The 11,627-nt window shown below is 38.8% G+C and overlaps 1 protein-coding gene across 2 annotated transcripts; it reads left to right on the top strand.

The window, feature by feature from the left end:
* Window positions 1–898: 898 nt before the first annotated feature.
* LOC116259916 (uncharacterized) lies at window positions 899–11,078 on the top strand. Of its 2 annotated transcripts, none has more exons than XM_031637913.2 (21): window positions 899–1,277; window positions 2,083–2,337; window positions 2,793–2,917; window positions 3,064–3,108; window positions 3,211–3,292; window positions 3,372–3,440; window positions 3,521–3,691; window positions 3,757–3,822; window positions 5,421–5,489; window positions 5,605–5,748; window positions 5,827–5,900; window positions 6,087–6,329; window positions 6,915–7,027; window positions 7,192–7,289; window positions 7,377–7,418; window positions 9,027–9,134; window positions 9,251–9,299; window positions 9,378–9,439; window positions 10,281–10,342; window positions 10,413–10,464; window positions 10,678–11,078. In XM_031637913.2, the coding sequence occupies exons 1-21, from the start codon at window positions 1,083–1,085 to the stop codon at window positions 10,681–10,683; spliced, it is 2,130 nt and encodes a 709-aa protein (XP_031493773.1). In that variant the 5' UTR covers window positions 899–1,082; the 3' UTR covers window positions 10,684–11,078. The 2 variants fall into 2 exon arrangements, with proteins under 2 accessions (XP_031493773.1, XP_031493774.1); XM_031637914.2 differs by having other exon boundaries at window positions 6,090–6,329.
* Window positions 11,079–11,627: the final 549 nt, after the last annotated feature.

The raw sequence follows: 11,627 nt of genomic DNA on the forward strand, positions 1-11,627 counted from the left end.
CTTAGCTTTTTCGGTCCCTCACTGCTTCTACATAATTGTGATCGTCAGCTTTTCCCCTAAAGAAAGCAAATAATAATAACTGCAATTAAGTATTAAATTCTTTGCAAATTTCAATGTCATCTCGAAGCTCAGTCTTAGAGTCAGGTGGAAGGGGTGGTAATTGTTTACATTTTTAAATATTTGTTTTATTTTACAGAGGAATTAGAATCAACTGGCCGCCACATATTGGCCGATGACCGAATACTCAAAAACCGTCACTAAAACTACCATGCCACATGACTATTAACGTCAGTTTATGATCTTTTTAACTATCATTTATGATACTTTTATGACAGGTTAAATACGTACCCATTTCCATAATTCGGCAGCGCGCCGATTTCATTTTTTGCTTAATTCGGCATCATCGACAGCCCGCTGCTTTCTTTGTTTTCTGTTTTGTATTTTAAGGAAGTACATTTCTACACTTCAAAAAACATTTTTTGCCTTTCAGCCTTTAAATTAGTGCTTATAAACACATTAGAAGGTTCTCATTTGTATTAAACATTTTTTAACAAGAGTTTAAGAAGCATGGTTTTTATCAGATACCAATCATTTAATATAATATAGAAAAGATGATAATATATATGTATATATACATTAAATTAAATAAAATGTCATCTTAAATGGCAATCGTAAACTTGAAGGGCAAAATCGTTAGAGAGAGAAAAAGGCGTAAGTTTAGAGAGAGAGGACGGCCGCGACGCCATTCCAGTGTCGTTTCATCGTCCCCCTCAAAATACGGCAGCGAGTCGAACTGGAGAGTTGCCACGTGTCAAACACGTGTCGATCCACGGCGGGGCCCATAAGGAGGAGGCCCGCCCTCCGTACGTGGCGGGCTTTTTCGATTCAAGATCCGAGACGCGCGGACTCCCTCGCTCTCTCTCCCTCTGTTTCTCTCGCCTTCCTTTCTTTCTCCTCCGATTGCCTTCCCGTCGTCGCCGTTCTCGTTTCGAGGAAGCGAGCCTTCCATCGGACTCTGGAGTTCTCGGGACACAGGACTCTGCCGTCTGGTTGGATAGGAGTCGGGAAGGAGGCCTCCGGCCATGGATAAGAAGGCGGGAAAGACGGAGAAGGAGGCGGCGGACCGCCGGAAGTACCCTATCCGGCAGGAGGACTATGAGCTCTGTGAGGAGGTCGGTCAGGGAGCAAGCGCGGTCGTCTATCGGGCACGCTGCATCCCGCTCAACGAGATCGTCGCCATCAAGGTGCTCGATTTCGAGAAGGCGAAGGCCGATCTGGTAATCTCGGCTCTGTTCCAGCCAAGTCTAGCCTTCTTTGGAGAGTACCGTTCATGTTGTCGTTTTCGATATGGAGACAAACAGTTTGATTCCGTGTTGCACGTCAGAGACGAGATTCTACAGAGTTTTAGAATTCCGGGCGTTCCTGTTGGCTTTGTTTTTCGCGGGCCGGTGTATTCTCGTTTTCTGACGGAGTCCGTCTTGTTCTCGTCGGGGAAGGACTAGGAGCGTCGTAGTCGGATTTCCTCCAGGGTTCTGTTCTTCATCGGTTGACGGATTATTTGAGGAAGGATTAAGGCCTTGTTCTAGATGTATTTTAATTAAGAAGAACGACAACGCCTGTGATTTCCTTTAATTCAAACTGATTCTGTCCGAGCGACTAATTTGTTTTCATTCAAGGGTCTTCCGCATAAGTACTGCCAGTGTATGAAAGGTAGTTCTGGCATAGTAGGCTATGATACTAAAGAATAGAACATTTTAGAACGATTAAATCGCTTCTTGCACTTGCAAGAGCTCTTCCGGAGATGACAGTATTCCGTTCTAGCTTTAATATAGGTTTGCAGAAAGAATAAAGAAATGTAATTTCTTCGATCAGTAAATAATTCCTTCGCAGTATCGTCCGTGTACACGACGGAATCTTGCTTGCTATTTTTACTTTCCAATTCGGGGAGATGCTTTGTGATGATCGATGCTGTTATTCAACAATGTGATGAATGGCAGGGGATATTTTCTATACCAAGAAGCCGTTACTGGTCGTTTCTATGGATAGCTGTTCTGACTTATAATTTGCTTTTTTCTGGTGTAGGATAACATTCGGCGTGAGGCACAAACAATGATTTTGGTCGATCATCCAAATGTTCTCAAAGCTCATTGCTCTTTTGTGAGCGATCATAATCTCTGGGTTGTGATGCCCTACATGGCTGGCGGCTCGTGCCTTCATATCCTTAAGGCTGCATACCCTGATGGATTGGAAGAGACAGTGATCGCAACCGTGTTGCGTGAAGTTTTGAAAGGTTTGGCATATCTTCATCATCACGGTCACATCCATCGGGATGTCAAGGTGAGGAGAAAAAGAGCATGAACCTTAAATTGCTCATATATATCTGCTTCTATGTTCTTTAGTTGGTTATTGAATCCTTTTTCTGCTTGGACCATTCAGAAGGAAAAGCAAAAGGACAGAAGGTTAGACGGGTGCAGAAAGGAAACGGTTATAGTGGTTACTGGTTTGTTTTTAGTGGGAAAAAGAGGACATTTGTGTTTCATAAACATGGCAAAGTCTACCATCAATCATTTTGTAAATAAACCGATATCTAGTTGATAACCCAGCATTAGATGAATTTAACGTCAGCAATCTACGTTGTGGTCTTTGTATTTTACAATGCACGACTGATATTACTGTTTCATGGCAAATGACATAAACTATAATTCGATCTCCACCACTTCTTTACATTGTTCTTGTGCGTCATATACTGTAACAGATTTTGATCATATATTCTGTTCATCATGTCAACATAGGCTGGAAATATTTTAGTTGATGTATCTGGTGGGATTAAGCTTGGAGATTTTGGTGTTTCTGCCTGCCTCTTTGATTCTGGTGACAGGCAAAGATCAAGAAACACATTTGTTGGTACACCTTGCTGGTATGGTTTCACTTCTGCATGTTGACATTTTTATCGTTACACACTTTTGTTCCTCCTGATATTTATGCCGGGTTTGTTATAATTTATTATGATATTGACCTATATATTCTCCACCACTTTCCCGTCCTGGGAAAATTTAACTGCAGGATGGCACCTGAAGTCATGGAACAATTACATGGTTATGACTTCAAGTGAGCTTTAGCACTTCAATTTCTTATTAATCTAGAGTTGTTGTCACTGGAAGTTTTCTTGTTTATTGTGCTAGATATTGATCTAATGGCTCATTGTTTTAGGGCTGACATATGGTCTTTTGGAATAACTGCACTGGAACTTGCCCATGGTCACGCTCCTTTCTCAAAGTATCCTCCAATGAAGGTCATATGACTGGAGTTACTGTGATTTAAAACATTGTTGAAATTTAGAAGCTTAAATTCTGACTTGGATTCTCTTGCAGGTTTTGTTGATGACTTTGCAGAATGCTCCCCCAGGTCTCGATTATGAGAGAGACAAAAAGTTCTCCAAGGTACTGACTCACGTTTGTTGAATTTCATGTATATTTAGTGTGTTACATCTGCTGAGGAGGTTCTCTGGCTTGCTTCTTAGTCATTTAAGCAGATGATTGCCATGTGCTTGGTTAAAGACCCTTCAAGGAGGCCTTCTGCAGAAAAGCTATTGAAACATCCATTTTTCAAACATGCACGGTCCAATGATTATCTGGTTCGAACAATCTTGGAGGGATTACCTTCTCTTGGTGATCGCATTAAAGCATTGAAGGTCAGAATGCTTTAACAGATTGCCTTGTATTTGTACATTTTCTCATTGAGTTTGTGCTCTGACAGGACAAAGAAGCAGACATGCTTGCTCAAAAAAAGATGCCTGATGGGCAAAAGGAAGAGATTTCCCAGGTTTGGCATCGTCATCTTTTTTATTACAAACTGCTAGAGGCCTGAGTTGGTTAGGCTTCATTGTGGAGCAATTTTTGTTTGTGTCCTTTTCCATTCTTTTACACCCATCATGTATGGTAGAATTTTTATCATCTAGCATGTATGGAAACATGGATTGGAGAAACACCTTCTTTCATGCCTAGGAGTTGGTTTTCTTGAAATCTAGGAGTTTATGTGCATTGAACATGAAATGACTGTGGAATGTAGTATTTTGCACATTATTCGTGCAGAAGGTAGTTGACTTTTCATGTTGCTATGTGAGTGAGAGTGTGTATATATATATATATATATATGGAGAGAAAAGGAGAGAGAGAGGAGAATGAAATGAGTAAGTGCCAGACCCTTGGGGGCCGCATTCATCAGGAATGATCACAGCCATTGAAAGTATCCACATTGAGTTAAAAAGGCAGGACATATTGGACATTTAGCATAAATACTTTTAATGGCTGAGATCATTCTTGACATGTCTAGCAACCTAAGGGTTTGGCGCTTACTCATTTCTCTCTCTCTCTCTCTCTCAATTATAAGAAATGAGTAAAACCAGTCCTATGCTGGAACTAGATTTTCAAGTCCCTTTCTCTCCCTAGGATCTACCAATCTTATGGTGGAGAAAACGGTTGTGAAAAGACAAAATGAAAAAACAAAGGGGTGAGAAAAAGGGTAAGTGAGTGTGGCAAAAAGGGAGGATAGGAAAAATCAGTCCAATATGGGACTAGGTTGAACTCATTTTCCATGTATATATAGTCTTCTCGTGACTATATTCTTAGGAGGAAAAAGTGCAAATCCCTGATTGAATTGGAGTCCTTTCCCATAATGATCATTACAATTCTGTCTATTAGTTGCTGCTTATGGTTGCACAAATATAGCATCTTCTTTTGCACAAATATAGCATCTTCCTCAAGGGGTGTATCGTGTGTTCCACCAAAAGTGGCGTACCACTGTGACATAGCTGCATATCAACTTAATCCAAACACCAAATAAGCAAGTTGAAACCAGGCACACTCGGGTTTATGATAGAACAAATTTTCCTTAATAATTTTTCAAATAACAGCAAACCCGAAGGAGGTTAACGATAAAAGTCTATTAGACAATAATGAAGACTGGATACAGAAGCAGGACAACAACTGGTTACATCCGGGTCGAAACCAGATCCAAACTATATTATAACTAAAAGAAAGTAAAAACAATGACTTGATCCTTCATTTTTTTTGTTTTTTTTTTACTTTAACATAAGAAGCCTCATTAACGACATGAAACCTTGATAATTTATTCATTAGAAGCCTCTTTTTGTTGTCATTTTCATTGTTTGAAGCTTTTTATTGTGGTTTAATTATATATAATAATTAATTTTTTGAATTAATTATATATAATAGTCACCGTACCCGTACCAAGATTTAAAAAAACGACGTACTAGTACCCGTACCCCCGTACCCGTATCCGTACCATTGTGACATAGATATGCAAATGGTTCATTTCCTTGGTAGTTGGTATTGCATGTCTATTTATTGCCTCTTCTCTACACAGGCCTCTGACTTTAAGATTGGTCTGGCTTTCTGCAGAATGAATACAAGCGTGGAATAAGTGGATGGAACTTTAACATTGAAGATGTTAAGGCTCAAGCTTCTTTAGTATGTAGCAGTATAGCAAGCTTTGTTTTTTATTATTATTTCTTAAGTGATAGCCATTTTATGCCACACTTATCTACTGTCCCATTTGTGAAATAACGACTGCTGATTTTCATAGATTCAAGACGTAGATGAAATCCTTGCTAGTAAAGATCAAATAGAGTCCTCGAATACTCTATCTGCCTTTGAAAATATGGAAGGCCAAGCACAACTTCAATCTTCATTTTCTGGTGACTCTTTGAAAGATGAAGCAATTGATCAGGTGCAGTTTGCACTTGTCTTCTTAGATGGGAAATTTTGTGCTTGGCATTCTCACTTTTGAGCCACTTTGATATTACAGGAAGGAGGAGCACCTATGAGACCATGGAGGACGACTTCTTTTCAGTTGTCAGGATCAAACTTCAGCATGCTTGAGTAATTTTCTTTGTCTTATGCTTGATTACATGAAAATAATTATCAACACACCACCCAAAAATCCTGAAAATTGGTTTGTCATTTCTGATGTGCCTGCTTTACTATTGCACTCGCTATTGTCTTCCTCTGCTTTTGTTGTTGTCCTCTCTATGGTAGTGAGGTCATTGTGTTTTTTTTTTTCCTCAGCAGAAAACTGAATGGTTCTCTGGATGAGGTGGCTACTATTAGTCCTCCCATGCATGAGGAGATCAAGCAGAATGGTTTTGTAGTGTCAGATTCTGGTGTACATGACATGTTTAAAGCCACAAAAGGAGATGACTCAGAGATCGATTCAAAGTCTATGGAGGAGCTGTCTAGGTATATTCAGGATAAGAAAGGGTTATCCAATGGGCAACTTCCATCAGATCTTCTACCGCCAAGAGGAGAGAGGTTAGCATCCAGATATAAGAAATAGAATTGTAAAGGAAAATCCTTTTTTTAAGTTATTGCTTAATTGAATCTGTCATCTAAAATTTTGTCTTAGTTGTAAATGCAGTCCTTTTCATAGAGATGTTTATTGAAGAATAACATCTGCTTTTAAGTTGGCTTACTATTATGCTTTCATATTTTGTTGTCAAGATTGTAGAATGCCCCATTACACAGGGTGCTGAAGCTTGTTCAATTAATAATTCATGAACTCTCAAATGTCTACATTGCAGCTGGAGGAGCAGTATATTGCTGTATTGTACTTTGTGATGTTCTTTGCTGTTATGAGAATAAGCTGGTTTTAAATGTTGACGCAATGGTCCTAAGAAAAGGGTGGTAACCTTCATACTTTGACCCAAGTTAAAGAAGGGATCTGTGTGTGTGTATGTCAATGGGAGCTGTTGATGAGAATCTTGAGATTATATTAGAATTTAGGCAGCTTCAGCTGCTGTCTTTTTGTGCTTTCAACTGAGCTTTTTTTTTTTTTTTTCTCTAACTAGTGTTCTTAGTATGATTGCTTTCTTTAATCTTGTGTGTTCATATTTTCAGTGATAGTCACCACACTTATTCTCAGAGCCTTGGGCAGATAAACTTAGAACAAGTTTATAAAGGAGTGGGTGATGTGCCCCCTGAAAACATTCCTAGAACATCTAAGTTGCCAGGCATGCTTTGGGTTCTATTCATTCTTTTCCCTTGTTCTTTTCTTTGCAGCCAGTTGCAGATTTCTGGCTTTGACTCATTTAGTCGGCTCTGTTTGCCCATTATGAAGTTTGATTCTTGGGCCAAGTATCATTTTGAGACATTTTAAGATGCTGTTTTATTGCAGCATCAAATGCTGATGAACTTGGTGATAAGACAAAGGTGCCCGTTGTCCAGCAACGTGGACGTTTCAAAGTAACGTCTGAAAGTGCTAACATGGAGAAGGTATACATCATGTGACTTGATATTTTTGCAACAGTCAGTGGTTATGGTGGACTTTTATTTTGACTGTTGCCTATCTGTTCTTTTCAGTCACTGCCATCGCCTCATCTGCAAAAGAGTCAGAGTCTTCAGGTAAGTATATCTTTAAGATTTAAAAAAGGTTTACAAATATAGGAAGCATCTCTTTTTTTTTTCTTTCATGTATCATGTTGTTCATAGAATTAGATCTGCCAAGATAAAAGGGACTTTTTTTCTTAATAGTGCATCACATTGCTCTTAATTTCATAGAGTTAGCTTTTCCAACATGTAGTTCATGTCTCTTTTGCTCTTGTAATACTCATCACTGGGCAAGAATAACAAGTAGGACACTGCCTGGATGTAATTCACATTGGAAAAAGCATCTCAATCCATTCTGTTGCTTACTGATTTTTTAAACTTAAATGACTTTCAAAATACTAAAATTAAATGGCTTATGACTTCCTATGAAGATATATGACTAAAGATACAGGGATATTTTTTCTTTGTCAGGTTCTGGGTGCAGTTTCCATTATAAAGGTGTCAAAAATGGAGAATCTGTGTGACTTAGATGACTTCATAGTTCATATATGCTGTTTAACCAAGTATTGTATTTTTATCTGTTGATTTTCATAGAGTTTGACCGATAGCACTTAGCATGAGTAGGGTTGGGGAACAAATTGACCAACTCGGGCTTGACTCATTTTATAAAGGAGTTCAAGTAGTTAGTAGAGTCAGGTGCAAGTTGCATGAACTCAAGTCGATTAATCTCCAACTATAAAATAGTATATGTTTATTTTTCAAACTTTTTAGTCAAATAACTAAAAATTGGCTCACTGATGGTCTCCTTTACTTCTGTGTAACAGGTAAGAGTTCTATTTCTATTGTTGTCAATCTTTCATGTATTATAAAGAAGTATATTTCCATTTGTACTCAGCTTAAGGTTCATTGAGCTAAGCTTGAGCTGAGCTCAAGACTCAACTTAAGCTTGACCGAGTCAAGCTATTGGTGTTTGGGTTAAGCAAGCCCAGTCAAGCTCAAGCTTGTCTACCCAAGCTTATCAGGAGCTAGATCCAGCTAGGGTCAGCAAACTTGGGTTGTGCTGCGCTTGAGCAGACCTAGCTTAGCTGAAGCTTACCTCATGTGCTCCCTAAGAATGAGTGGGTTTTGTTTTTTAACAGATGATCCTAAGTTTATTTAGTAAAGTTGCCGAAGAGATGCACCCCATGTATTGAATGTTTGCCCTCCTTCAATTTGAAGGTTTTAAGTCAATTCCGTCGATCATGTGGGTGAAGCTTTTGTTGGCAATTTCAGTATATGCTATTGAAATAATCTTTTGGTAGAAAACCTGCCTGAAGTTTTGTGCATAATTGCTACTCTGTATTTGCCTAAGTCAAATTTATCACAAAGTTGTAATGTAAGATCACATTCTTTACATAAATGAAAGATAGGCAGCTGTTGCTCCCTTGTTGGCATGGAATTGATGCTATCCTTTTGGAAAAAAATTGATGATAGAGGAACTCCTGTGTCATAGATTCGGATATCATTTTCCTGGCATAGTGTCATGTGGTCTACTTTACATGCCATTCGCGATGTGTGACAGATTCTTTTACTAGCTCGTCCATCTGTATGACATAATTCTTTTTTCTGGTATACCTTTTCAACAGTAGTTACCAAGCTCATGTTATTCCTTGGATTATTAATTAAAGGGTGCATGTCATATAGGTGATCCATCAATATCCTTCAACACCTTCTTTCGAAGGGCAATCGAATCAGAATATCCCAAATTATCTACATTTACAGAACGTCTTACAACAAATTAATCAGCTCAGGGTAAGAATCAGAATTAGTTTGTCCATTACTTTTGTACTTTCTTGCTTTTTCTTTGCTTTTTTAGCTGGTTATACTTACTTTTCTGATTCCTGATACTCGTTGGCTTCTCCTAACAGGATTGTGTTTGGTCAATGATGAAAGAAGTGAGTGGTGACATCTCATCCGGTATGTATCTGACACCTTATTTCTAATTGGCAATGCCCGATTTACAATATAAATGGTTTATACCTGCAATCTGTTCAGGTAATTGTGCTTGTACTCTGGGTCAAAAGCCAAGCTCATTTGGCGTAAGTGACAAATCACTGGTAAGTGGTGGCATTATGTTCTTCAAGTACCAACTTGGACATAATCCTGATTCCATCTCATTTAACACTGTGCTGATCTTACTGCCTCTTTTCTGCTGATTGTTTGTTGCTGCAAGAATATTTATTTCAGTCTCCTGGCAGAAAGTCTTGTCCTTCCCAACATTGAGAAATACATGAACCGTTTCAGCATATTCAGAAATTGAATGATAGTGAAGTGATAATGTAAACAGAGGGTATTGAAGGGAAGATTAAGGGATACTCAGTTACACATGTCTAAGGTCAAGCTTATCCTACAAGTAACCCTCAGAATAGAATTACAATATAAATTTACCATGAAGAAAAAAATATATTCAATTTACTTCTTTGATTCTACCTTAATGAATTATGTTTGTGCAATAGTGTGAACCTTCCTTAACTAAACGATTGAACAAAAACAAGGAATAAGGTTGTATTCGGGAGCTACACACCAGAACGTGCCATCTTTTTTCAATCTTTTGACACGTGTGTCTCACAGACACTCACTTGGCTTCAACAAAAGCCACCTTTTGTAAATACTGCGTTGAGTGGTTCAACACCCTTTTATATGTGAAGTTATCAAACATAGTTGGTGATGTTGCTTCTACATGGGAAACTACAAAAATCATTCTTCGAGACAGAGCCTAAAAAATGAAACCTGAAATTGTGAGATCATAGTATTCAATTATTTGTCTTTTCCTCCACGATGTTAATTTCATCTTTCTTCATATAACAGTCCAAGAGAAAATTCACTGCTTGCAGAATGAGATGCCATTTGACCATTTGTCTGTTTATGCATTAAACTTTGTTTGTTTCTTCTCTATAGTTGGAGGCTGCATATGAAAAAGAAAAGGAGTTAGTTCAAGATCTTGCAGACACAAAATGGAGGTAATGATAGCAGGAAAATGAGAATTATGCATGATGTTATGGCTACAACTGAAGTATCTCCCTGTTTCAGGCTCATCTGCGTCACTGAAGAGATGCAGAAGTTGAAAACGAGGAATGCACAGGTACGTTGGTTTCTATTTGCTACCACATCCTGTACCAGAGCATGTAGATAAGGAGATTGTATCCATTTTCTTTAAGATTCAAGTTGTGAAGTCGTTTCTTGGCTTTGAATGGATTCAATCTCCACATACTGGAGGTGGACATTTCTTCAGTTAGATACATTCTGTAATCTGTTGCAGTCCAACGTGTATGAATATAGCTTTTGACATAACCAGGTCTAATGAAGAGATGCAGAGTTTCACAACCTCTGATGGTGTGGAGACATTGTGAGCTTGAGAAAGAAGCAAAAGGTGGCAGCATAGCATGCGCTGTCAGCAATTAAAAGAAGCTGGCTCTATTCAACCGTGGGTTTGCGAGTCTGTAAGAGGTTTGCTTCAAACCAGCCTTCTGCATCAAACGCTGTGCATAGTCTTCGTGTGTCTCTGTAAATGGTTGGTTATACAGGTAGGTAGATTTTGAATTATGTCCATATAGGCCTAAACGAGTCCTAGCCCCGTTGTTTTCTTTTTTCCGTCTTTCTCTTTAACGATTGATCCCCTTATTGACCAATAAGTGGTAAATAGCCTCTACGATCCTGTCAAGAATGCACTAACTGAGTTCCTGAATCAATGCAGCATTTTGGTGAATTGTTTACTTTAATGAAGTCAATAGCGTGTTCAAGCTTGACCCATTCTTATAATTAACTTGTGAGCTCGTACGAGTTCACGATAACTTCAGGTACCGCTGCATCGTGCTCCCAAGAAAGCGTATTGCCTCTCATGTAATGGTAGAATAGTAGAATTTGAAAGCTCAGTTGATTGTGCGTTCGAAAAAGTAAGGTATTTTTCTTTCACCCGAAAAATATAGGGTCTTTTTTAATAAGAATGTCAACCGGCTAGAGTGAACAACTAAAGTCCAATTTCTTTAACTGGGACTTTTTTCCGTATTTTTTGTACAAAGAACTGCACCGTTGTCAATGAAACTTAGTCATGTTTCTAGTGGGCTAGTCCTTGAGCCTAAGCACGCTTTGGCATATGCAGGGAGCAGCTGTTGGGGGGCGTTCTGAACTCCATTGGTTTCATAAATCCCTTTTTTGCGTTTCTGTGAGGACTTTGTTTTTAGGTGTGGCTTGTGCTTGGAGTGGCCTTCATGGGGGGTCGTAACCCTCTTGGGGTCCTTTTTAATG

Source organism: Nymphaea colorata, chromosome 9 (genome assembly GCF_008831285.2).
Source record: "Nymphaea colorata isolate Beijing-Zhang1983 chromosome 9, ASM883128v2, whole genome shotgun sequence".
Taxonomy (NCBI): domain Eukaryota; kingdom Viridiplantae; phylum Streptophyta; class Magnoliopsida; order Nymphaeales; family Nymphaeaceae; genus Nymphaea; species Nymphaea colorata.

Coding starts and splice junctions, on each gene's coding strand:
- LOC116259916 (XM_031637913.2), top strand. CDS start 1,083: ATGGATAAGAAGGCGGGAAAGACGGAGAAGGAGGCGGCGGACCGCCGG. Junction 5,749..5,826: donor AAGATGAAGCAATTGATCAG/GTGCAGTTTGCA, acceptor TTGATATTACAG/GAAGGAGGAGCACCTATGAG. Junction 10,343..10,412: donor CTTGCAGACACAAAATGGAG/GTAATGATAGCA, acceptor TCCCTGTTTCAG/GCTCATCTGCGTCACTGAAG.